The 27767-nt window shown below is 44.9% G+C and overlaps 1 protein-coding gene across 5 annotated transcripts; it reads right to left on the reverse strand.

The window, feature by feature from the left end:
* Nucleotides 1-5032: 5032 nt before the first annotated feature.
* On the reverse strand, nucleotides 5033-26992 carry dhx38 (DEAH (Asp-Glu-Ala-His) box polypeptide 38). 5 transcript variants are annotated; one of them, XR_010326401.1, is made up of 27 exons: nucleotides 25719-26992; nucleotides 25345-25556; nucleotides 24772-24909; nucleotides 24499-24673; nucleotides 23915-24033; nucleotides 22667-22743; nucleotides 22291-22446; nucleotides 21643-21804; nucleotides 20808-20915; nucleotides 20493-20617; nucleotides 20034-20171; nucleotides 19009-19195; nucleotides 18533-18718; nucleotides 17915-18055; nucleotides 17339-17449; nucleotides 16872-16988; nucleotides 16432-16539; nucleotides 16060-16172; nucleotides 14274-14482; nucleotides 13782-13936; nucleotides 13345-13500; nucleotides 12945-13079; nucleotides 12395-12520; nucleotides 12060-12155; nucleotides 11794-11915; nucleotides 6814-6967; nucleotides 5033-6729 (listed from the first exon to the last, which is right to left on the reverse strand). XR_010326401.1 is itself a non-coding variant. In XM_064313720.1 (26 exons), the coding sequence occupies exons 1-26, from the start codon at nucleotides 26042-26044 to the stop codon at nucleotides 6648-6650; spliced, it is 3780 nt and encodes a 1259-aa protein (XP_064169790.1). In that variant the 5' UTR covers nucleotides 26045-26991; the 3' UTR covers nucleotides 5033-6647. The 5 variants fall into 5 exon arrangements, 3 of the variants coding, with proteins under 3 accessions (XP_064169790.1, XP_064169789.1, XP_064169791.1); XR_010326400.1 differs by having other exon boundaries at nucleotides 25339-25556; XM_064313720.1 differs by lacking the exon at nucleotides 6814-6967 and having other exon boundaries at nucleotides 25719-26991.
* Between the last annotated feature and the right edge of the window lie 775 nt (nucleotides 26993-27767).

Genomic DNA, 27767 nt, shown 5'->3' on the forward strand with positions numbered 1-27767 from the left:
TGCTTTTTGGACATGAGACCAGTCCACATATATTTCTGATCATTGAGCTGCAATCACAGTAATTCCATAGTTCCATATTTTGTTAAACATGATTAACATCCAGTAAAAATTTTACCCCAGATTATCAATTTTTCCTCACATGTACAAAAAACATGCGATACGAATGTTTCATTTATTAACTATACATTCAGCTAAATTAACAAAACATTAACTAAATCATTCCATCTATTTAGCTAAATATTACCAAACATTTAGCCGAAGACATGCAGGTTTGGCCACTTGGGGGATTTCACAGGGCATTGCTGAAAAAGAGCATGCATGCTCGGTCAACCTACCCTGGATGAATAAAGGTTGATAAAAAAAATGTATTTAACAATGTTTCATATATTTACCATTAATTTAATTGCTTCCATGAGCAAAACATTTATAAAAATGCAAATATGTGACACATGAAGCCAAATTATTATTTTTTTTAAACCGGTGTTTCATACATTTAGTAAAAGACCTCTACAGTTGGATGACCAAATAATTCTTATAAAAATGAAGAAGAAAACCCTTAACATCTGAACAACAGATCAGAACCACTCTTCAGGAGGCAGGTGTTCATGTATCAGTGACCGCAGTCTGCGGAACACTTTGTGAAGAGAACTATAGAGGCTACGCAGCAAGTAGCAAAGCGCCAGTTTGCCACTGGGAAACATGGTGGTAGGAGAAAATTATTATTGACTGGCCAAGTCATTCACCTTATCTGAATCAAAATGAACATTCATTTCATATGCATAAGAGAAAACCCAAGGCAACTAGCCACCAAAAACCAGCAGGAGCTGAAGATGGCTGCAGCACAGGCCTGGCAGAGCATCGCCAGAGAAGCAACACAGCACCAGGTGATGCCTATGGGTCACAGGCGTCAAGCAGCCATAGCATGCAAAGGACAAGCAACACAGTACTGAACACAAGTACTTTCATTTACATGACATTAATATGTCCCTGAAATGGGGGGGAGGGGGGGGCTATGCATGAAAAGCACTGTAATGTCTACATAGTGAAACCAAAGTGGACACAAATACCCTTAAATAAAAGCTGAGAATATTTTAAATGTTTGTTGTTTTAAAAAGATTTAGCTAAATGTACAACAAAATGTACCATGTGTGTGTTTATAATAATCACAACAGACATTCAAGACACCGAAAAACACATTTCAAGTAACCAGACCGCATGTTAAATCAGGGTCACTGATTATTGAGAATATAGCACTATTTTTCTGATACACAATCAATACCTGTAAGGCAAGAAAATAGACATATTGTCTTACACAAGCATGCCAGGGGTTGATGAAATAATGGGTCACGATTGATATCTTCTCGAATAATAATTTGCCCACAGTGTGTGATTATTCAGTACACTAGATAAGCCTTTGGCATTTCTGTGTTTATTGATTTGTTGAACAATTCGTCTTCCAGTTATACAACAGGTAGCATGCAACACATTCATAGCCACTGGGCCATGAGCAGCTGACAGACAAAGGAAGAAACAGTTTAACTCACTTCTATATTCATTCTGCATTCGTGAAAGCACTTGCTATGCTGTTCATCTCAAATTATGCTCCAATTCAATTGTCAGAGGTAAGTCATTGTACTTGCGGTCAAGCTGCATCTGTAATGTTACTTTTTCCCCAGGTAAATAAATCTAATATTTGGTTCAGCACATTAGCACTCCAGGCAGAATTATGAAATATGATTAGCTATGATTTAACTTCACAAGGGGTAGACAAACCCGAATAGCACTGAAGAATCTGAATCGCACCAAAATGCTACACAACTGATGCAAAATGACAAAAATGGCATTATATAAGTGACTTGTAATCACCCTCCCCTATACTTAAGTGTCCCAATACACTAAATAAATAAATACATTTCTATATGCTATTTATTTTTTTAAATATTTAAGAATATTTTAAGAACATTATTTTAATATTTAAGAATATAGAATTTAAGACTATTCTCCTTTGTGATTTATTGTGCTTTGACCCCGAAGCTGTTACAAATCAGCACAACTTTAAACAGCTTTTACTGTCCTGATTCAGGGTTTGCCACAGGGACCACCTGAGGTTTCCCAATTCCTCAACTCTTCAGTGTCATTGACTGTAAAATGAAAGGTATAGTTTGCTGAAGTACAAAGACTCGGCCCCATAAAAAGCCATAGCACACACAAATGCACTGGAAGGTCAATGTGAGGCATCCTTGCAGCACAAGACCGAAAGTTATTCTGTGATAAGTGAGTGAGGGTCAAATGCAATTCAAACTTGCTTTTCCTGCCACTGACTGGCATCTGAGCACATATAACGGCCTGTTCAGTTGTACACCAGTGAAGGACAGTTAACAGAGTATTCATTTTCTGCATTATATTTCCAATGAAATCCAGAAGTGGGGAAAAGACTTGTGGGTAGAATGCCAAGTGGTTGCGTGGAGGGGGGGGTGGGTTTGGTTACATTCCTCTCTAAATTCAATTAAATGAAGGCCATACCCAGCAGGGATTTGGGGGATGGGGGGGGGGGTGAGGGGAAACTGAAGTTAAGTTTCTACCAGGCCTGCTGTGCCTCTAATGCAGCCTTGGACATAATTGGGTCCCAGAAGGCTGTTCATTAGAGGCAACAAAACAAAGCAGAAGAAAAGAGATGCCGCACCAAATCTGGGCACCCACTTGCTTTGTCTGAACGTAACTGCCGTATCCCAGTTAATTAAAAGAGCAGTTGATGCCGCCGCTTACCTCATCAATCTCACTTGCGCTCTTATTAAGTTTGTAATGACAGCGAGCCCCTCCCAGGCTGAGGGAGACATAAGCAAAAAAGGGGAGGGGAGGGAAGGGGGCAGGGGGGTGGGGATGCTGCAGAGCAATATACTACTTTTAAATAATCTCACCATGGTCAACAGTAAATTTTCAGAGACTTTGAGCAGAACCCAACCAGTCCGTAGATGGGCAGACTGAGGACAGTCCATTTCCCCATATTGGCACCACTCCGTAGTGTGGCCGGGCAGAGTCATTTCTTTAGACTAAGTGAGCGCCAGCGACCCCCAAACCCCCCCCCCCCCTATGGGAGGCCTTTTTTAATTCCCTACTTCAGCCAGCAGAGCTTCAGCAGAAATCTCTGGTAAAGGTGACTGCTGACGCTGCCGAGTCAGGAATAGGATTTCCAAATGTCAGACGATGGCAAGGCTTTGCCTTGTTAAAGTACGGGAGCCTCTGCGACACCCCTTTGCTGGGGCGCTCTCAATCAAAATCAGCCAATCCAGGAAATGGGGAGAAAGACTATGTAATGTGCAAAGCTGGTTATGAAAGAGATACCACAGAAGAAGACCAAAATGGCCAAAGCCATAAAGAACAACTGCTGGGGGATGGAGAGGCTGTAAGCTTGCATAGAGGATGTGCTGCTGTATTTAGAAAATGAGCATTGATAATATCAGACAGATCGAAACGGAGTGGCTGAACGCTGAACGCAAATGAAAATTCTGAAATTCGCACACAGACTATTGCTTATTGAAGGATCTTATCCTGGAATACAATAAAGCAGTTAAAGATGCTAGAGACAAATGTCTCTCCTTCCTTATACCAAAAAACTGTAATAACTCCAGTCCTGCTCAACATGATTGATTGTAAATCCTGTAAATCCCTCATCAAATGTACAGTCTGATTCTTCCCGATTTATGCAAGCTTCCAAAAATGTTTTTATTGCAAAGATAAACAATATCAGATATAAAAAGCCTCTTTATCAAAATGATCAAAATTACTGTTTGTTTGAACTTTAATATCTTGTGTCATTCAAGATTTTAACAGTCAACGAGTGAACTTGAAATTGTGGTAGTTCTTCAACTTGTTTTGCTTGATGCTATTCCTACCAGACTGCTTAAAGATGTTATGGACTTGCCTAACCTAGATACCACTGCCTTTAGTAAATGTTCATCTATTTACCTGCTGAAGTCCTGAAGACAGTCATCTTTAGTCAAATGCATGTGCTGGGGAGGTCTGTTCTTGTGGGGTGTGTGGTCATGCATGTGCTGGGGAGGTCTGTTCTTGTGGGGTGTGTGGTCATGCATGTGCTGGGGAGGTCTGTTCTTGTGGGTGTGTGGATGATGGCTGGAGGTTGTTCTGTGGTGGATCATGATGCTGGGGAGGTCTGTTCTTTGGGTTGCTGGTGGTCTGTCTTGTGGTGTGAGGGCATGCATGTGCTGGGGAGGTCTGTTCTTTGTTGTGGGACAGTCTGGAGTCGTTCTTTGTGAGACCCTTCACCCATGCTTTCTGATTTCGAAGGCCACAGAATTATCACCTCCCTCCAATGGACCCAGGCACAGAAATTCAAAGCCTTCCACCAAAATAAAAGATATACAGCCCTGTGTGAGAGGGAGCAGGAGATGTTTAAAAAAAAAAAAAGAAAAGTAAAGGACATTGCTTTGTTTGGCCAAGGAGGGTCATCCATCATAATTATAATTAGAAAGTGTCACCTCACCTTTCTGCCTGATCAGCGGCTGATTAAATATTCCCCGGCTGTGGCGGGTAATTGAATTGCGTGCACGGAACCCGGGGGCTGCTGGGAAAGAGGAATTAATTAAGCACAGGTCTGTCCTTCCACCACATCCACTAATGAGCAAACTGCAGTCTGGAGTTGCTTATTTATTCAAATTAGGTTGCTTACATTTTCCAACGTATTTAGGTTGTTGAGTTTAGTTGGTAAAGGTTTGGCAGTCGACGCAGTCAACGTACTTCATGTGACTGAACACCCCCTGTACACCACAGCAGACTGTGTCCCTCAGGGAAGCGGGGGCTAGAACACTGGCATGCAGCACAAACATCACCACCTGTTCATCACGCTGAACATCCACAGAGGAGCTTCCTTCTGGCCAAAAACTGAAAACACAGAATGCCAATAAACACTTTCTGTTCCAAGAGATAAAATTATCTGAGGCCAAGACAAAGAAAAGGTGAGAGTGAGTGTGCATCGGTACCGACGGTGGTGCAAGCACTAAATGAAACACCAGCATTACAAAAACAAGCGCTTTTTTTAATTGGTGGCCAAAATCTGAGCAGAAAACCAGAAAAACCATCTAGTCGTTCTTATACCAGTGGCATTCCTCCGACGGCACAGCCTACAATTACAGTTACGTGCAAAAAAAATAAAAAAATAAAAAATAAAAAAATACATCAAGTCACAAAAAGTCCCTGTCAAGTGCCAACCCACAGAATGCGAGTGACAATTCAGAAGGTACGGACAATAAAACATTTGCTATTGTTCCATATTCCGATAATGCCTCCTGTTGATAATACACATGCAGAGAGGACTGGGAACCTTGAGAGTTTCAATAGGATGCTGCCCAGGAAGGACACAGAGACAGAGACACACACACCCGACACAATGGAATATGGTAGGTTCAGCTCGACTTTCACCGAACCGCTGGGACTGAAGCCTTTGTATCAAATTCACAAACCCATATTTAAAGCTCAGGTATTTAAGAGAGGACCGAGCATTCTTGCTAATGTACTGCCATGGAGCTGGAGTACGGAACGGCTCAAATTAAATACACTGATGATCAGCCGACGATCTTGTGAACAAATTTAATTCCCTCATAGATGGATATACCTTGGATACTTGTGTAACTTACAAAATGCTTCAACAACACATTTCAGGGAAGGGTTTTTGTTCCCCCATTGATTGCTACATGACAGCACATTAAAGATCAGTGAGTCTCCCCATTTTAAAAACTGTTGCCATTTTCTAAGAGGAAATGAACAACATAAACAAAGAAGCCAAAGCGCAGATTCAGAGATATTTCTGATACAGCAGCATACCACAGAACAATTTCACCGTCCTCTACCTGTTACACACCGCTCACCGACGAATACATTTTGGCACAGAATGCACTGTGCTGTACTCGGAACACAAAAAAATGTGTATTTGACTAGCCCTCTGACAGTGGCATTTCTACCAACAAGATGCAAGACTGAGACAAAGAGGCTGACTGTATGTGCTAAACAACAGCTCTGCTGTCGTCATTAAAAATATGCATTTAATAACACTAATCCTAATAATACCAAACCCAGCACTCACACCGCAATAGAAAAAAAAATACATTTCAGTGGCTGACAAAAACTGCCGCTCTTTAAGATGGTCCCCAGTCATTCTGGAACCAGGGGTAGGAGTACAGAGAGTAAGGAAATCAAGCGCAGTATAGAACAACAGTAAACACGGCTGAATTTAAACACTTCCTTTCCTGGTCTTAAAGCAAAAAAAAAAAAACATTCATATTGCCTTCATTTTAAATATTTCTCTCCATATCACAGGGGTTCAAAATGGTGCATGCTGAAATGTTATGTTGTTGCTCACTGATGAAAACAGATATGATTTAATTCAGCTGGAGGAAAGAATCAGCCAGGTGCTCCTGCCTTATACATGTGCTCCCTCTACTGGCTAAGCCTGTGCATTACAATCTTCACAACACTTCGGACAACAAGGCAGACCTTTCAATATTTATTTGTTCACATTATTATAGTGTTGAATTTGGCTAGTTCCAGGGGGGGGCGTGACAATTTTAAGTACAGTTACAGTCCATCAGTGCCCTGCATTTCCGTGAGCGTGTTACACGCGATGTGGGCGAGATTTACAGTCCGAATCGCGAGGGCGTGCGCTTTGGGGTCATGGGCTCCTCTTCTTTCCTCCCCGGGGTGCAGATCTTCACTGATCTGTCAGGGGAAAAAAAAGAGAAATTCACAATGTTGAGAAAACCTGATGCCTTCTAAAGCAGCGTAGGCCCTACCCATGCACACCTGTCACACAGCAGTCCCCCGTACACTGAGCACACAGGCCAGGAGGAGCGCACAAGGGTTGAAGGTTTAGGCTGGGAAGGGTGGTGGCTGTGACCATGGACGGGGACAAAATGGCCGTTTGTCTCTCTCCGTGGCGACGGCTAGTGCCGAGGGCCTGACAGCACAATTGATCATCTTTAATTACAGCTCCAAAACACCCTGACAATACCCAGCATTCCCTGCTCCCACACAACTGGCAATTACATCCACTGGGCCATGACCCCCCCATGGGTCACCTCCTGCTCACGACAGCACCTCCACCAACTGTTCCAACCAAGTTTCTGATGGGGTGGGTGTGTGTGTGTGTGTGTGTGTGTGTGTACGTGTAGATGGTGATTGAGGCAACAGTGCACATTGAACAGTACGTGTCCCTCATATCAGCACAAGCCAAACTCCGTTTGATGTTCATCAACACATAGAATTCTGACCGAGACATCATCGCTGCAACCAACCTACTCCAGGAGCATTAGGGACTCCTAATAGTCACCATCAACATGAGGGTTATTAAAAGGGGATGACAAGAGAGTTTCATTCCATGAGATTAAAGCTGGATCAGGACTAATGCGCCCATCTTTACATAATCCTTTTAAAAACGGGATTTTTGGAGCACGGAAGCACATCTCCTTAAAAGCTTTCTGTCTGAAGCATAGTTTCTTTTGAACCTCCTTGTGCAGTGCAGGCCCGACGGTGGGCAGCAAGGATGAGTGCTATGTTCCCTCCCATCTACCCCCCCCGCCCCCTCTCCATCACACCCACCCCCCCAACCCACCCCGCCCCATCCATAAAAGTTTACTGAACCAAAGCAACTGAAGCAGAGCCTGATCTTCTGCGTGAGGATCAGAGGCAGAGAATGACGGACAGCTGGGTGGGGATGAGCCAGTGAAAGCAGGTCCTACCCTGCGTAGGCGTCGTGTGCTCATCCGCTACCTGGATGACACCCCTGCAGAGGAGGGGGGGGGAGCCTTGCGGCACTAAATACCCTGTTTCAAATCAAAATCATAATTCCCCATTTCAGTGTGATTATAGTCAAAATGTCTGCCGTGCGGGTGGGCATACAGACAAAGGTTCAGATGTGGGGAAAAAATTAGTCTATTAATTAATAATGAAAACATATATTTTTTTAAAGTCGGTCTCCTCTTTTTGATGGCGGCAGATGTGAGCGGAATTAATTTTTCAGTTTAATTTGAAAATTAACGCATGCTTCTTTTTTTTCCCTGGCTGTGGCACAATTTAAATTGCTACAGTAATAGGGGTCGGCTGGAGGTCAATATCATTTCTTTTTCTCTCGGATAGAGAGAGGAGAGGTGAGAAAAACTCATCCGATATCTCTTCATCAAGAAGAAAGGAGACGGGGGAGAGGGGCTGAGCGCTGGAGGAAGAGGGACAAAGACGCAGACGGACACACAGACAGACGAGCTGGGGTACGCTGAGCTACAGACAGACAGACAGACGCACAGCTAATGAAGAGGAGAGCAGCTTTCACGCTACGGCAGAGGAGGGAGACCACAGACGTAAGGGGCTGGGAAAACAAAGCAAGAGAGGCTCAACGGCTCACACAAGAGCCCTGGAGCTACAGAGGACTGGGCCCAAGGGCTGGGAGAGGGGGCCACAGGGCGCACACACTGCTTACTCTAAGGCCTCACACCACACTTTATACCCTTATACCTTTCTGGCCCAGTACAGTAACTACCAGGCATATACAGTGTTTATCATTTTTTAAATGTTGGCTTTTTAAAAAGCACATCCTCCTTTTCTGTGAGCTGCTATTTTTAGCCTCTTCTGCAAATTGATTTCGCTCTGGGCGTTCTTTATATCAAACAGCCTAAGCATTCCCACACTGCTTTCCTCAACACTTTTGCTAAGATATGTCCCTCGTCTCATGTCTAATTTTTCCTAGTTTTTCCCCCATTAACAAAAATGGGCTCGTTTCCATTTGGCACTCGTTTGGAGCTTGACACGATTCCTCAGGGTAAACGGCTTCCAGTTCCTTAACCTGTCTGGTTAACCAGTCAGTCTGTAATGCTGAGGTTCTGAATTGATCTCTCAGGTTCTACTGTACAACAGAATGTGAGTGTTTTATAATCTGAATGTGTTCACTGGTGCTGTGTGATCTGTAAATGCACAGTGGTGTATCAGTGCTGTGTAAATGCGCAGTGAGGTATATCAGTGCTGTGTGATCTGTAGATGCACAGTGGTGTATATCAGTGCTGTGTAAATGCACAGTGAGGTATATCAGCGCAGTGTAAATGCACAGTGGTGTGTATCAGTGCTGTGTAAATGCACAGTGGTGTATATCAGTGCTGTGTAAATGCACAGTGGTGTATATCAGTGCTGTGTGATCTGTAGATGCACAGTGGTGTATATCAGTGCTGTGATCTGTAGATGTGCAGTGGTGTATATCAGTGCTGTGTAAATGCACAGTGGTGTATATCAGTGCTGTGTGGTCTGTAAATGCACAGTGGTGTATATCAGTGCTGTGTGATCTGTAGATGTGCAGTGGTGTATATCAGTGCAGTGTGATCTGTAAATGCACAGGGGTGTATATCAGTGCTGTGTAAATGCGCAGTGAGGTATATCAGTGCTGTGTGATCTGTAGATGCACAGTGGTGTATATCAGTGCTGTGTAAATGCACAGTGAGGTATATCAGCGCAGTGTAAATGCACAGTGGTGTGTATCAGTGCTGTGTAAATGCACAGTGGTGTATATCAGTGCTGTGTGATCTGTAGATGCACAGTGGTGTATATCAGTGCTGTGATCTGTAGATGTGCAGTGGTGTATATCAGTGCTGTGTAAATGCACAGTGGTGTATATCAGTGCTGTGTGGTCTGTAAATGCACAGTGGTGTATGTCAGTGCAGTGTGATCTGTAAATGCACAGGGGTGTATATCAGTGCTGTGTAAATGCACAGTGAGGTATATCAGCGCAGTGTAAATGCACAGTGAGGTATATCAGTGCTGTGTAAATGTAGTGGTGTATATCAGTGCTGTGTGATCAGTAGATGTGCAGTGGTGTATATCAGTGCTGTGTGATCTGTAGATGTGCAGTGGTGTATATCAGTGCAGTGTGATCTGTAAATGCACAGGGGTGTATATCAGTGCTGTGTAAATGCACAGTGAGGTATATCAGCGCAGTGTAAATGCACAGTGAGGTATATCAGTGCTGTGTAAATGCACAGTGGTGTATATCAGTGCTGTGTGGTCTGTAAATGCACAGTGGTGTATATCAGTGCTGTGTGGTCTGTAAATGCACAGTGGTGTATATCAGTGCTGTGTAAATGCACAGTGGTGTATATCAGTGCTGTGTGATCTGTAGATGCACAGTGGTGTATATCAGTGCTGTGTGATCTGTAAATGCACAGTGGTGTATATCAGTGCTGTGTAAATGCACAGTGGTGTATATCAGTGCTGTGTAAATGCACAGTGGTGTATATCAGTGCTGTGTGATCTGTAGATGCACAGCTGTGTGATCTGTAAATGCACAGTGGTGTATATCAGTGCTGTGTAAATGCACAGTGGTGTATATCAGTGCTGTGTAAATGCACAGTGGTGTATATCAGTGCTGTGTGATCTGTAGATGCACAGTGGTGTATATCAGTGCTGTGTAAATGCACAGTGGTGTATATCAGTGCTGTGTAAATGCACAGTGGTGTATATCAGTGCTGTGTGATCTGTAGATGCACAGTGGTGTATATCAGTGCTGTGTGATCTGTAGGTGCACAGTGGTGTATATCAGTGCTGTGTGATCTGTAAATGCACAGTGAGGTATATCAGTGCTGTGTAAATGCACAGTGGTGTATATCAGTGCTGTGTGATCTGTAAATGCACAGTGGTGTATATCAGTGCTGTGTAAATGCACAGTGAGGTATATCAGCGCAGTGTAAATGCACAGTGGTGTGTATCAGTGCTGTGTAAATGCACAGTGGTGTGTATCAGTGCTGTGTAAATGCACAGTGGTGTATATCAGTGCTGTGTGATCTGTAAATGCACAGTGATGTATATCAGTGCTGTGTAAATGCACAGTGGTGTATATCAGTGCTGTGTGATCTGTAAATGCACAGTGGTGTATATCAGTGCTGTGTAAATGCACAGTGAGGTATATCAGCGCAGTGTAAATGCACAGTGGTGTGTATCAGTGCTGTGTGATCTGTAGATGCACAGTGGTGTATATCAGTGCTGTGTGATGTGTAAATGCACAGTGGTGTATATCAGTGCTGTGTAAATGCACAGTGAGGTATATCAGCGCAGTGTAAATGCACAGTGGTGTGTATCAGTGCTGTGTAAATGCACAGTGGTGTATATCAGTGCTGTGTGATCTGTAAATGCACAGTGAGGTATATCAGTGCAGTGTAAATGCACAGTGGTGTGTATCAATGCTGTGTAAATGCACAGTGGTGTATATCAGTGCTGTGTGATCTGTAAATGCACAGTGAGGTATATCAGCGCAGTGTAAATGCACAGTGGTGTGTATCAGTGCTGTGTAAATGCACAGCGGTGTATATCAGTGCTGTGTGATCTGTAGATGTGCAGTGGTGTATATCAGTGCTGTGTAAATGCACAGTGAGGTATATCAGCGCAGTGTAAATGCACAGTGGTGTGTATCAGTGCTGTGTAAATGTAGTGGTGTATATCAGTGCTGTGTGATCAGTAGATGTGCAGTGGTGTATATCAGTGCTGTGTGATCTGTAGATGTGCAGTGGTGTATATCAGTGCTGTGTGATCTGTAGATGTGCAGTGGTGTATATCAGTGCTGTGTGATCTGTAGATGTGCAGTGGTGTATATCAGTGCTGTGTGATCTGCAGATGTGCAGTGGTGTATATCAGTGCTGTGTAAATGCACAGTGGTGTATATCAGTGCTGTGTAAATGCACATTAGTATGCACTGCTCCTGTACGAGCTGAACTGAGAGGTACGTGCGGGGCTGGACAGGGAGGGGCTCCTGACCTGATGCTGCCCAGGTTACTCTTCCTCTCCTGCTCCTCCCTTCTGGACCGCAGCTGCTGCTGTGCCAGAGACATCTCCTCCTCCATGATGGTGATCTCTTCCTTCGCCCGCCGACGGTTCTCCTGCAGAGAGGGAGGGAGGGAAGGAGAGGGGGAAGAGATCACAGAAGAGGAGAAACAAAGGAAGTATGGATCAGGAAATGTAGTAAGTACAATAGAGTGACAGGTAGTTTTGGAACAAGCATAATGAAAAAGAATTGTTCTTACCTGTCTGCTCTTCCCTGCATGCTTGATGCTGTAGAACATGGGCCCCAACTCCGCCAGCCATTCCCCATCCACAGCTGTTACACACTGCATGTACTCCTGAAACACAAACACACACTCACAGCCGTTACACACTGCATGTACTCCTGAAACACAAACACACACTCACAGCCGTTACACACTGCATGTACTCCTGAAACACAGGCACACACTCACAGCCGTTACACACTGCATGTACTCCTGAAACACAGGCACACTGAAAAGCACACTCAGAGTGCTTGGGTTTATCGAAGGTCTCTTTGACTACGTATATTGAAGGTCTCTGTGCAGTACCTTACCTTGGTGGTCATGACCAGTTCATGGTAGGTGATGTAATCTGGGGTGTAGCCCATGCCAAAGAGAGAGCTGGTAGGGTGGAGGTGACACGGCATTCCTGTCCTGACGTTCACATACTCCCCGATGCCCTGAGAAACACCAACATCAATTACAGCAGATTACAAAGCACCCAGATATCTTATAAAATCCTGTTTCAGAGAGCAGGCAGCAAACATTATCATACTGAGATCATTACCATAACTAGCCCTACTGCATCACTTCCTGTTCCTTTTGACAGTTTCTTTGTTTTAGTAGTTGCATACTATAACTACACTATATCACATATATTTGATTTTGTGATTTATCATATTTTTGTCTTTCATTCTTAATTTAGAATTTTCTGTTTCGAATAAACCTCTACCACACAATTAGCACTGTAAAAGCCCTTTAAAACGAATCATAATGAGTGAGTATTTTAGCATTGGCAGCACCGCAGCAGGTGAATAACAGCAGCGGTAAAGCCAGCAGTGACAGTGGTAGTAGTAGTAGTAGCAGTGAAGCATGTCTCTGTACCTTTAACTTGGCGGCCTGGTGGAAGTAGGCGGCACAGATGCACTTCCTGATGATGTCCCAGTCCGAGCCGCAGGACACCAGATTCAGCCTCTGCTGGACCATGATGTCTTTCAGCTGGGCTCGCACCTCCCGCACCTGAAACACACACACACACGCACGCACGAGCACACGCACACACCACCACGTGAGCCTCAGCATTATTATTTTAACATGCTTTAAATATTTCCAGTTTATACTAAAGGAAAATAAGCATATTATTTCATTTATCAGTGTACATATTTTCATTTCACACATCATCCCTGGATATCAGAACACAGGGCTTACGAGTTGCAGAAAGTTTAAATATGAAAGGGAAAGAGAGGAGGGAGAGAAGGGGGCAGGGCATGATGGGAGATCTGACCTTCCGCATGGCCTTGGTGTGGATGAAATGCTCGTTGCACCAGATACTGGAGTAGTTGTTGTTCTTCCACTGCAGGTAAACGTTGAGGTAGGTCAGGTGGTCACTCTCGGGCACCGCGAACTTCTCCCTCACCTGGTCGCTCTCCTCTTCACGGCCCTACGGAACAGAAAGCAGGGAGGAACCTCAAAATGCAGCCGCAACCACACCTATTTAAGAGCAGTTTATGCTAGTTTACCACCAGCAATGTGGACATAGTACAAACATTGGGCATATGGTTAAAAACATATAAAGTAAGGTAAGGAATAAAGTTTATATACAAGAGTCAGAAAAATCGATAAATAAATAAAATCTTTGCCAGACCTATTTTTACAAGTAGTTTTCTTTCCTAGAAATTTCTCACAGAAAGCGTGAAGTCAGAAACACAAGCAGGTCTGTACCTTGGGCCTGTAGAAGATGGCGGGCACAGACAGCATCGAGACGATGATGAGGATGTCGGCACTGCAGCCCATGTCACATGACACAATCAGCATCTTTGACAGGGCTGGGTCCAGGGGGAACTCAACCATGAGTCGGCCGGTGGGGGTAAGACCACCTGGGTGCAGGAGAGGGGAAGGAGAGGCATTAAATGTGGAGTACTGCTAGTTTCATTATCCACTAAAATGAGACATGACGTCAGTCTAATACAGAACATGCTGTTACAAAGGTTGAGGTTTAATCCGAAAGAAAACCTATGGCTGTAAAAAACAAAACAAAACACGAACCACTCGACAAACTATTCTAACTCTTCATAGCATACCAACGCTTGCCTGAATGCAAAATAAATTGAGTGTTATACAGTTCCCACAAGCACTCTCCCGCAGTACATAATAATGCATATAAACATCCTTTAGCCCGCTGGTACAAACACAGCCTGGACGCAGTTCCCTCACCGGTGTTGTCCAGGGCCCCCAGGATCCACAGCTGGTACATGGAGTTGAGCATGTTGTCCTCTGGGGGCGGGTCCATGAAGTGGAAGAGCAGCAGGTCCTGGACCCCCAGGGACTTGAGCAGCAGCACCACGTTGGCCAGGTTGGTCCTCTGGATCTCCGGGATGGTGGTGGTCAGCATCTCGTTTTTATAAGCACTCTGAGTGTACAGCCTGGAACAGGGGAGGAAAGAGGGAAAAATAAAGGAAATGGAAAGAAAGAAAGAAAGAGGGAGAATTTCACTGTATAGCTTTTATATTTGATGCAGGTATTCTATGCATCTGTACTTTCTTGCTAGTTAAAAAAACCTACATAAATACATAAAGTTCTTAAAATAATAAGGGCTTAACTGAACCAAAGGCAATGCCATATTGAATTAAATCTATCAACATAAGAACTTTGTGGACTTTACCACAGTGCTAGAAAACACATTTACAACCACTTAGCATGCAACTTAAGAACTGAAGTGACATGCTCAAATCTGCATACAAGCCCCCAGCATGAGACAGGGCACGGGCCGGATGGAAGTAAGCTAATGATACATCACGAGTGTAGTACTGGGGTGACTGAACAGCCTCTGTGCCACAATGCCATTACATTCTCATGGGAATACATATTCACGAACACGATCAATCCCCTGACCACAAACGAACCACCTTTCATATACCAGAGAGTAGCGAACAGGGGGATGGAATGTTATTAATGCACAGCGATACAGATAATATGAATATAAATAGCACCAAAAAGTCCAACTCTGACAGCGCAATGCATTTTAATACGGGTGTGAAGCCCGCAGAGACCGGTAAAAACAGCAGGGAGAAAGTCCTGCGATTGAAATGTGAAGATGAATAATGACAAATACCAGGCGCAACCTATAAACACTAAATAATTTCCTTTAAATCTCTGCACATAGAGCACGGCCCTGTGCCGGCTGCTGTGGGTATTAAAATGAAGGGCTGTCAGTCAAGCGACAGACGGCCGGGCGGGAGATTATTACTGCAACAGCGCCACAGTGTGGCTGAGGCTGGTCACTGTCCTCTCACTCTCTCTCAGAAAGCAGAAGCCTATTCCTCGCAGATTTGCGCTGGTCTGGATGTGTCTGTTCCCATGGTAGACGCGTACTTCCAGATGGAGACAGGCGCATTTATGCGGGAGGAGAAACAATAGGGTGCAGGTTTGAGGCAGAGCCAGAAAGCATTCCTTGTTGCTTCAGGAACGTGGGGCTCTTCGCTGGTCGCTTTGTGTTGCATTGTCCACGGCTTTAATGAAACCGGGCTCTGAAATCCTTTCCGGTCCACAATGGCGGATCTTCACGCTCCTGTCCTGTATTTCTCATGAGTTTAAAAGGGCTGCGTGGCAGATCAGAGGGTGATACACAACCTTGGGGGTCTGTGATGTACATCAATGACATGAGACACCACTTCTTTTTTTTTTTGGGGGATTGCTTTATACAAAACCGTAAGCAGAACAGTACATGCATATCTGTAAAAATGTAATAATTTCCAAATCAGATTGGTGTAAAGCTGGGGCAATCTGCATTCTAACAAACGCTTGTTTATTTGACAAAGAGAACAACAGAGGAAAAAGGTAGCATGCTTCTCTTACATTAGGATTACTGAGGCAGTGTTATTGTAGGAACACAGACAGCAGATCTAGCTGCGGTTCTGTAGAAGTACCCTGCCGTCAGACAGCAGGGCTCCGGAGGGAGCAGCACGAGAGTAAGGCTGTGGAGGAAGACGAGGCTGACTACCTGTAGCACTGCCCAGGCCCAGTCCTCCCAGCTCTGCCTGAGCGCTGGTTAGCGTTAGCCTGGCTGATGGGGTACACCTGCAGGGCATCCATGCCGATGCGAGGGTTGAACACCTGCACCCCAAAATCACAAAGGGAAACGGTTTCAGCAAGAGAAACAAGGACGTAAAAACAGATGAAGACAAAATTTAACATGCTTCCCATTAAAGCTGGAATGAATTTAACGGTTTGCACAATTTTATTGAAAATATCTTTTAAAAAACACATCACAAGGGTTGCTACATACTGTTAAATAAAGTGGCACACAGACACATAGGTACCATAGACGTCAGACTGGCACATAATCCAGAGAACAGGCGGGAATTCACTCTACCTTGAGCTTGCAGTATCCGGCGTCGATAACAAACATGATCCCATCCACAGTCAGGGAGGTCTCAGCAATGTTTGTGGCAACAATACATTTGCGCACACCGTCTGGGGCCTAGCACACAAAACCAAAAAACTGTTAAGCACACAGATGACAAATAAACAAAGAACTATCTTTAACCAGCAAAATATTAATAACCGGAAAAAAGTAGTTCAGACCCATGACTACAAAACAGTAGGGCAAATGAAGTGACTATTAAACCCTATTCCATGGTCAGCTATGACTAGTATGAGAGCTCCACGACTACCCTGTTTGGGAACAAAAGCAACAAAAAATATTTAGCACTTTTGATAGATGAAAAAAACCAGCACAAATGCTACACCCATGTGTGAAAGCATACGAGGGCCACAGGTCTCTGGTGAAAGGAGTGCAGGGGCCGGTGGTACCTTCTGGAAGATCTTAGCCTGCAGGTCGGACGGCAGCTGGGAGTAGATGGGCAGCACGGCCAGGGGAGGGGCACTCTCCAGGTCCTCCAGGCGCTCCACTATCTGATCTGAGGTTACCTGATGAGGAAGAGGATGGGGCACCAATACATAAGAAAAAGCACTTCCTCCAAAGAAAGCCTTCAAAACCTCCTATACTACCGCAGTGCTCACTACCTAAAGATACAACACATTTTAAATTGTCCATCACTGCAGAAAGCTGGTGTTTATCAGCACAGGTAAAAGGAAACTGAAACTCCATTTAGCGTAAGCAGCTGGTGATGTCTTGGCTCTAGGGCCCAGCCTGGACTCGTGGTGAGTGCCTTTAGTTTTAACCAGCCCCCCTCCAGGCCTGATTCCCCAGAGCTTCCCCAGAGCCTCCCCAGTCCTGTCCCAGTCCTTCCCCAGAGCTGCCCCAGTCCCGCCGGTACCTCGATGTCCTCCTGGCCCGGCATGAAGATGAGGAGGTCCCCGTGCATGCCGCTCAGGTGCACCTGCAAGGCCTGCTTCACCGCCGCCTCCACGTAGTCTTCCTGAGGAGTCTGAAACGCACGGCCGGCGTCAATATTCTTCATCAGCATCAGCATCATCATCATCACCACCACCGCCACAATCATTATCAGTCATTCAAAAGCGGTCATGCATCAAAATGGTGGCGTTTACGCACATCTATGGACGTTGTCGGATAAATCTGATTATCTTAATTGGAGTAAGGTCAAAATTGGAGCAAGCAGAAGTCTATTATGATATTCATGTTATTCATGTCCTTACCTAGAAATGCATCTAAAATGTCAAATTCCATAAATAGGGGACAGTTACAGAACAGAATATATAGAAAGTTACAGCCCTCATTGCCCACCTCTGCTATAGAGATTAGGTGTAAGTAATCAGTCCAAATAAAGTGGCAACAAACATTTATTTAAAAAAAAACTGCAAAGACCTCTTACCTATTAGCTATTACAGTAACAAAAAATATGTTTCTATCTGCAGAGCAGTAGGAACAGTACCTTGCTGAACAGGATGTCCACTGGGAATGTTCTTCCTGGAATGTGGAATATGGGAACGTTGCCGAAAAATGCGGAAAATTTATCCGAGTCCATAGTGGCAGACGTGACAATGAGCTTCAGGTCTGAACGCCTAGACACCACCTGCAGACAGATAGATTCAGTGAGACAGGACTACTCATCACATGTATCACCCCGAGTGAGGGACTTATCCAGCGTAACTTTATTGCTGATCATATATACCACTAACAGAGACTTACGCAGCAAGACTTTACTGCAAATTACACATACCGTCTACAGAGAGATTTATATTTTTACTTTAGTACTGATCACATAAATCCCCAAGACTTATTCAGTGAGATTTTACCACTGTTCATCCACTACCAACAGAGTAGAGACTTTACTGCTGTTCATATATATAGTGCCTATAGAGACAGAGACAAAGCAGAGGCGACTGCTGTTGACACAATGCACAGACAGGGAGAAACACAGTCTGCTTGCTTGCATGGCAGTCAGACAGAGAGACTTTACAGCAGGTAGACACTGAGAGGAGCGGCGAGGCCCTTCTGAAGGACTCGGCCGGGCCGGGCCGGTCCCGGGCCAACGGCAGGAAGCCCTCACCTCCCGGAGCAGGCCGAACAGCACGTCCGTGTTGAGCGAGCGCTCGTGGGCCTCGTCCATGATGACGGCGCTGTAGTGGTCCAGGTCCGACTCCCGCAGGGACTCCCTCAGCAGGATCCCGTCCGTCATGTACTTGATCATAGTCTTCTCCGAGGTGCAGTCCTCAAACCGGATGGCGTAGCCCACCTGTCCACAGGGGACCGGGTTTAGCCAAATGAGCGTTTGCCAAACAGTGCAAACTTTTACGACACATTATGAAATGCTAATCTGTCCAGAGTGGTACCAAGCTGTGCTACACTGAGACAGAAGTCATGATGAGTCCTACTGAGCTGTGTTCTACTGAACCATACTTTATTGTGGGTGTCTGTGCTAAGCTTTGAGCGGTATTTCATCACGGGTATTTGTGCTAGTCTTTGAGTGGTGCGGGATACACCGGGCTGTGTAAGGTCACGCTAAGCTAGCTCCAGCGCTCTCACCTCCTCCCCCAGGTTGTTGCCCATCTCCTCGCTCACTCGCTTGGCCACGCTCATGGCGGCTACCCTGCGGGGCTGCGTGCAGCCCACCATGCCGTAGCTGGTGTAGCCGTCCTCGTGCAGGTACTGCGTCAGCTGGGTGGTCTTCCCGCTGCCGGTCTCGCCCACCACGATCACGATGCTGTTGTCCCTGGAACACGGCACCACAAGGGGGCGCAATGAGACCGCTGGTCCCCCCCACGGAGCGCACTTCAGAACCACAGCATGGATCTCATTCCGCATTCAACAGTGTGTGTCTGCAATCTCTCATCCCACACTCAGTTAATGATCAGTATTGCTTCCATAAATGTCCAGCTGTATTAATGGATTGTATGCAACCTGTGTAAGTTGTTCTGGATACAAGTTATAAATGCCCGCTTTACTATATTGCATAATAACTGCAATTATTGGCAACTTCTCTCAGTGTCCAATCCCACATTTATCAAATTATTAGCTGATGCTAAAACTTTTCTTGCTGGATGCAATATTTATTTTTGAGTACTCAAGCTTTAGATAATTTATATTATGGCCTCAATATTAATATAGCCAAGTCTGCCTAAAATAATAGCCTTATAAAGACGCAATTACTGGTCACACAAACACGTTCTACTGTCCTGTAAACTTTCCAACAGAGAACGATTCTACTGGGAATTCTTTCATCAATACTTGTGAACATTTACAAGGAAATTCTTCAAAAGATTAATGATTAGCCTGACCTGCTGAGCAGAGCAAATAAATGTCAAATTCAGAGGAAAAAGAGAGGCCATTTCCACCCCCCATCTTCAGGAGAAACAACCGCATCCCTATTGATTGTATCTGTTTTTTTATAAACTCAAATATGAATATATTTTTTGCAAGGCCAACCACAGAGAAATCTGTATGAAATGCCTATGAAGATGCCTTGCGCTAACCCAGTCTGTTTAAATAACAGACATGTACTGTGTGTGAGGTTTGTAAAATGGAAGCAGTGTGAAAGTCCTGCCCAGCACCTGATGATGTTGAGAAGCTCCTGCCGAACAGCAAAGATGGGCAGGTACTGCCTCTGCTCCAGCAGGGTCTTCTTCTTGGCAAACTCGCTGCTGGCCTCGCTCTTCTCTTTCATGTGATCCGCAAACTTCTGCTCGGCCCTGAGGAGAGACGACGAAATCTCAGCTACTTTATCACTTATTTTAACACTTTTTTTTATCCCCACCTCTACCCCCCTCCTCATGCCTTAAGAGCTCTCTTGACTCTCGCCAGGCCACCATTGCAAATATAATTTACCATCTTAATTGACTTGCCTGGTAAAATAAAGGTAAAATAAAAATTCAAGAAACAGCAGTTGCGAGGAGCGCCCAAGCATGAGAATGACAGGGGATTCCAAATTAGAAAGAAAAAAGGGTGGAAACACAGGTCAGCTGAGAGGAGAATGGCATGCTGGGACAGGCTACACAGCTAGTCGGGCTCACTTGTAGTCCACAGCGCCGTCCTCGCCCACGGGTTTGCCCGGCTTTCCGTCCTCTTCTTCGGTCTTCTTGATGCCCATGATGTCACCCAGCTTGGTGCCCGCCAGCTCCCAGTGCTTGTGCTGAGCCTGAAAGCCAGGTACATTACAGAGATTTACTCTCACACACTGCTGTCACAGAGAACAGCTGATTACCACAGGGGACCACAGAGGAAAGCCTGCCACCATTCAGGTGGTCTCAGACGGGGAGACAACGGAGGGAGGCTATCAGAGTGTGGTATGGAGGGGCTGAGAGTGGGGTATGTCCAGGAAGAGGCACCTTCTTGCGTTCCTTCTGCTCGCGGTGCTTGCGGACCAGCTGGCTGCCTTTGCGAGCGATGATGGCCATGTCAGAAGTGGCATCCTTCACAGGGATGACTGGCTCGGGCTACATCACAGAGAGAAAGAGAGTAATTTCACACAGCTTTTACACACAGCCAGAAGGGCCAAACTCTCACACAATGATTCTAACAGCTCTACGCACAGTCACAAGGACCAAACTGCATCTCACATAGTGATTCTAACAGCTCTTACACACAGCCTCAAGGACCAAACTCTCACACAATGATTCTAACAGCTCTTACACACAGCCACAAGGACCAAACTCTCACACAATGATTCTAACAGCTCTTACACACAGTCACAAGGACCAAACTGCATCTCACATAGTGATTCTAACAGCTCTTACACACAGCCTCAAGGACCAAACTCTCACACAATGATTCTAACAGCTCTTACACACAGCCACAAAGACCACAAACTGCCTCTCACACACTTATTCTTGTGGACCCCAGGAAGACTAGCAGTCGTTCCGGCGACCGCTAATGGGGATCCAAAATAAACAATTCTAACAGCTCTTACACACAGCCACAATGACCAAACTGCGTCTCACATAATGATTCTAACAGCTCTTACCAAACCACAGCAATTACACTAAGCCAGAGAGATCACTACAGTCCATCACATAATATCAACAGTACCAGTGAGCGTATAGTAGTATAGTAACAAAACAACAGAGTTAGAGACATAGTTTTAACTGCTTGTACACAGAGGCAGGAGCATATCGCAAGCACTCTCCATAACACAGGGAATCTGAGTGCTCTCAGGCAGGTCACCTGCTTGGTGAAGACGATCCTGCCGTCCAGGAAGGGCGGGACCAGGTTGTGGACCAGCAGGTGGACCTTGGCGGCATTGTCCTCCTCAAAGTCCTCATCCACCTCCAGCCTCTGCACCACCCCGCTGGTCAGCATGCGGTTCGTCTCCCAGCGCTCATTGTCCTACAGACACCACACAAACACAGAGAAGTCAAACAATACTCACAGTCCTATCTGTTACACAGACACAAGACAAATCAAACACACTTTGAACATCTCACCATTCTATAAAGACAAAACTCTCTCACACACACACACACCTTTACTTCACTACTTCAACATTCTCATTTATTCAGAGACAATTGTAATTTATTGTCCAGTGGGACAAACATAACATCTTGTTCAGGAAAACTTAAATTTCCCTTCTGGAAGCACATGTCCTCTACTAGAGAATTAAAAATATTTGTGTTATAAATTCTATGGGCACAGAGACAGATTAGAAGTTGGTTATTATTCACAGAGATTATAACTGAAATCTTTAAAGAAAGAAAAATCAATTTCCCCCATAAACAAGCACATTCAACATCATCATACAGAAGAGCCACACTGCATAAAGCAAGAGAGGCAGGTATGGATTCAAACAGTAAAAATCAGGCGTCTGAGCTGTACCTCGTTGATCTGCCGCTTCTGGGCAGAGATGCGCTTTTGCGTCTGCTTCTGCAGGATCTGCTCCCTTTTCTTCACGTACTCCTCTGAGGTGGAGGTCAGCGGGTTGTGGAACTCATCGAAGCCTTCGTCCATCATGTACCAGTCTCTGTCCGCTTGCTGCAAACCAGAGGCCCAGTCACACAGTGAAGACCGGGGACTGCTGGGCACAACTGCGGCTTTTCTTTCTCTTTTTTAAGGCATGCTCACAAGCTGTACTGGTAAAACATGTCAATTCTATACATGCTGGTTGACTTTTCAAAACCAGTAGTTGTTCTAACCCCTCCATCAGCAACAGCACTGGGTTAATATAATAAAGAATCTCATCCTCCGAACTCACCTTCTGGTCCTCCTCCCACTGCTGCTTCTCATCCTCATTGTCAAAGGCGATGCCATCTTCCCCTTCCTCCTTCTTACCTACAACACAGAGGTAGGGTTATAGGTAACACTCCACTGAGTGGTACGAATGAACATAACTGAGGTCAACCTACCACAGTTCTGTGAAATTATCTTCACACACAGCATGACACAGGAAAGAAGCAAGTTGGCAGGTTTGCAAGGAGACAGTTGCAGTAATCAGGCGAGAGTCCCGTATTCTGACCTCTCCAGGCTACGTGACCTCGCCTTGATTACTGCAACTCTCTCCTTGCAAACCTGCCAGCTTGTGCCATACAGCCACTACAGATGATTCAGAATGCCGCTGCCCGACTCATCTACAACCTCCCCAAATTCTCCACGTCACTCCTCTGCTGCGATCACTTCACTGGCTACCGGTCGCTGCCAGGATCCGATTCAAAGCCCTGACTCTTGCCTACACTGCCGCCAACAGGACAGCCCCATCTACTTGCAGGACATGACTCAATTCTATGTGCCTGCTCGACCACTCCGCTCTGCGCAGCAGGGCGTCTTGCAACCCTCCCACCCGCCAAAAGGGATCACAGAGCTTCTCCACCCTAGCTCCCCAGTGGTGGAATGAACTCCTGTCCTCTCCGAACCTCCCTCACTATCCATCTTCCGCCGTGGCCTGAAGACTCATCTCTTCAGACTATACCTAGAATAACCACCACCACGCTGTATATATTTAAAAAAAAAAAAAAACCCTTTTCCTATCACTTGTTACATGTTGCCCATCCCTGCACTTCTTGGTAAATTGTATTCGTCCTAATACTGTAGCTTATTCTTCTGCCTTTCTCCTTCTTACTAAACACAGAGATAGGTTACAGTAACACTCCGAGTGATCCGAATGAACGTAACTGAGGTCAACCTACCACAGTCCTGTGAAATTATCTTCACACACAGCATGACACAGGAAAGAAGCAAGTCTCCTCCTTAAACCTAATTCAGTGTCAAACTTCAGTGTAGAATTTCTCCTAAACGCATTCTATCATGATTATTTTCCATAACTTATCCAAGCCCACTATATAAGTACAACATTTCCATGTTTTTATTGACTGGGCAGAACAATCATTTTAAAGACTTTTCAGCAAGTCAGGTGAATAGAAGTGACTGGAAGTAAGGTAACCCCAGGTGATTATGGGTGCTGATGGCATGGCGAGAATGACTGCTGGAGGGGGAAAGTGTGCTGTACCTTTCCCACGTGACAGACGGGGGGTGGAGCCCAAGTGCCTCCTGTCATTGGCCCACTCGTTGTACTTGTAGGAGGGCGTGGGCAGTGGAGTGTCATCAGGATACCGGCTCCTTACAGACCTGGGAGCAGCAGGGGCAAGTGAAGGTAGTTCAATAAAGAAAGTGCAGGGACCTACAGAGGATACTTTAAAGAGCTCTACAGAAAAATCTTGCTTGCTTAAAATGACATTTTGGGCTGCACACTTTCAGCTCAATTAACCACTGTCTAAAGAAATGCTAAAATTACAAAACAATTCAATAAATACTTTTCACACTGAAAAATGTCAAATCATAGAACATTAAAAAAAGAAAAAACAGGTGAAAAGCATCTTCGTTAATTGTAATAAGGGGTTTAAATTTATCAATCAAAATCTTGAATAAATTAATGCATACACAGCATATATACAGCCCAAATCATACCATTCAGTATACGGTAGCAGCTAGAGTGCTGAATGCAAAAGCAGCAGCAGTCAGCGCCATGCTGGGGTGTGTGTTTGTGTCCCATTGTGTGCCTGTGTGCATCGCTGCTGTGTAGAGGCCGCGTACCTGTCCTTCTCCCTCCTCTCGCTCTCTCTCCCTGAGCGATGGCTGCGCTCCGAACGGTCCGCCTCCCGGTGCGAGGGGGACGGGGCGGGGGAGGGGGACTCCCAGTGGGACCGGCGGGAGCTGGAGTAGCCGCTGTCGTCCTCGTCCCAGCCGGACCGAGACGGCGTCGGAGCGTCTGCGAGCAAACACACGCGGGGGCGCGGTTAAGAGGGGCTCAGGACGGGACCCGGGGTACTCCGGGCTCAGTCGCTCGCGCTGCCGGAATGTACCAACCTTTGGGGCGGTGACGGGGGGACTCGGGCTCCTCTCTCCTGGACCCCCGGCCGCTGCGCTCAGACCAGCCTTCCCTCTGAGAGCGCTCCCCCCTCTCGCTCCGCTCCCCCCTCTCTGACCGGCTGCCGCTGTGCTCATCTGCCACAGCACAGCAATGATGTCATCTCACCAATCACGTGATATATCCAACAAAATTTTAACTTCAACAATACAGAGAGGCCTAGGGCTGGTCTCCAAAGCTTAAGCATTACTTTACGCCACAGCTACGCATATATAATTCAACATATAGGCTAACTGTAGTTTTCTGGCAAACAGCAAGTATATGACAAAGAATGAAGCAAATGGACATATCAAGACAATCACTTAAAGAATCCGTTCATGGATGATTTATAAATGCACAATTTTACTTGAGACTTTTCTACTCTGGGAACCACCCTTAGAGCTTCTTAGCTGAAGATGAGCATCCTTACGTCCAAAACTGCTAGTATGCTAAATAAAATTAAGTAACAAAGTACCAGGTGAAAACATTTACAACAAACCAAGCTCATTGCATGTATTTTTCTCTACACAAACCTCTCTCACTCCTCCGTTCTTTGACCTTGTCCTTGTCCCTGTTCTTCTCTCTGTCTCGGTCCTTTTCTCTGTCACGTTTCTTCTCCTCCTTGGAAGAGGCATAGACTCCGTGTTCACGTCGCTCTTTCTCCCTCTGCTGGTGTTTCCGCCGAAACTCTTCGCTGACTCCGCCAGTGTTAGAGGGCGTTTCTGAGCCGGTCACGCGGTATTTTCTGGAACAGGAACCAAACAGAACCTCAAACATACTGCAGTGTACATGAGATCAAAGCTGAGTTTCCTTTGACAGCTGAAGTCTAATAAGCTTCCACATCGTCATATCAAAATGCATGCAAAGTAAAGACAAGGTAGAATCGAGGAAACCCATCTTGACTTACCTCTCCTTCCTATCACCCCCACTCTCTTCTTTGTCCTCCTCCTCATCAGATCCTGAGTCTTCCCTACCCTCATCCCAGTCCCGGTAAGAGGACACCTTTGACTTCTTCGTCTTCTTGTCTTCCTCTTCTGCCTCGCGCTCCTTGCGTTTCTGCATAGCCAGCAGATCCAGACCAAGTAGAGAGGTGCGCGGCGTGGGAACACGGAAGACATGGGGCTCCGCGGCCGCGCTCTTCTTCTTTACGATTAGCCCCCCGACCTGCATGCCCGGGTCGCTGCCCTCCAGCCGATGTAGTGAATCATCATCTTCCATCGCCTCGCCTTCCATCGAGAATGCGAACTTTACAGATTTATTAGAAGTACAGCCCCCGTCCAGGTGACACCTACAAAGTTCGCCTTCCAAAAGTTGATCTACTACACCCAACTATCCAACTCAACCGTCAAAGTTGACAAACAAAAACATTGTTTTAAGAAGGCCCGTGCAAAGTTAATAGGCTATACCTGTGTCCATTTTCCAAAGCAACGATTTATGTAACAAGCTCACTGAAAGTATAATTAACGTTCGTTTTTTAAGTATCCAAGACGTGTCTGGCTGGTGGCCTGCTGTTTAGTTAGCTAGATGGCTAAATAAGACCACAACAAGCAGTGCTCAAACTGATTAGCTAGCTAGCTAGTTCGCTGCCAAGCGTTACACGGTGGGATAATTCCCATTAGCTAACAGCAAATACGTCGACGCAAGTAACTGAGCATGGTCAGTGAATGCCAACTAGCGAGACGTTACTCGCTTCTTAATTTCTAACGTTAACTAGCTCTGCTAGCTAGCTAGTCCGCCTTCACAACTTAGCCAGCGTCGTTAGTTTGCAGACCGCGAGCATGTACATACCATAAGCAGCAAAATATAATGTTAGCTATGACTAAGGCGAAATGGCCAACCCATACTACTACTTGTAAAATGACCACAATAATTATATAACAACCGAAACGACACGGCCAGCTAACTGGCAAGTTAGTAAGAAGTTTAGAGAGCCGTAAATTAGCTAGCACAGCTAACGTTAGCTAGAAGTTATACGAACTACCATATCTGAATAAGCTCATCAAAACAAAACTTGCTGCTATAGTAGAGTTTACCAGTTACTCCAGCAGAATAAACGAAGGTCGTTTACCTTTATCAAACAAATTATTAACTTTGCCGGAAGCCTGATGTAGACCAAATATATTTCAAACGTATTTAAAACATACTGTACGCCACCATTGCAATCCCAGAATTCTCAGGGCTACACACAAAAAAAACTTTATTAGTCTACATGGCAGTCGCAAGAACACGACAAACTAATTTTAACCATTTTGAACTTCACAAAAATGTACAAAATAATACATAATACTGAATAAATACACGAAATATGTTATCTGGTCAAGTAAGCATCATACAATTATATTTGAAAAATAATGGTTTTACGAAGAGATTTTCAAAACAGTAGTTTCCCTGGGTTTCAGGTCTTTGCATGGCAGGACACAACTCGAGAAAAATACTGCATTCATTCTATATTTTCTTTATGTTTTAAGCCAATAAATATGCATGTGTATCAGTGAAAATATCTTAATTCTTTTTTTTTTTTCATTTTGTGTAAACTGGTTGCTAATTTTAAGGAGAAAGCCACATAATATTAAAAATACTACTACTCTTTCATGCACTTTCTTATAAGGGTAGTAAAACCAGTATGAAGAATATGGTCAGGTTCATACCTTATACGATAATATAAACTTACCTTGTCAATTTAATTTTTAAATAACAACATTGCTATTGTCAATTTAATTTTTAAATAACAACATTGCTACTGTAGGCTCTAATAACTATTTTAATTTATACAACAAATTGATTTGGATACTGAAACAATTAAACACACACTATTTCATACATTTACCCACAGAGGATCCCTTTCTCCTGTTATGCCATCTCAAGTGTAGCGTATGAAGTGAATTATTTGGTTAAGTGGGTTTCAGTGCCATTAAAAGATCTAATTGATCCCCAAGTCAAAACAGCTGAATTATGT

Source organism: Anguilla rostrata, chromosome 16 (genome assembly GCF_018555375.3).
Source record: "Anguilla rostrata isolate EN2019 chromosome 16, ASM1855537v3, whole genome shotgun sequence".
Taxonomy (NCBI): domain Eukaryota; kingdom Metazoa; phylum Chordata; class Actinopteri; order Anguilliformes; family Anguillidae; genus Anguilla; species Anguilla rostrata.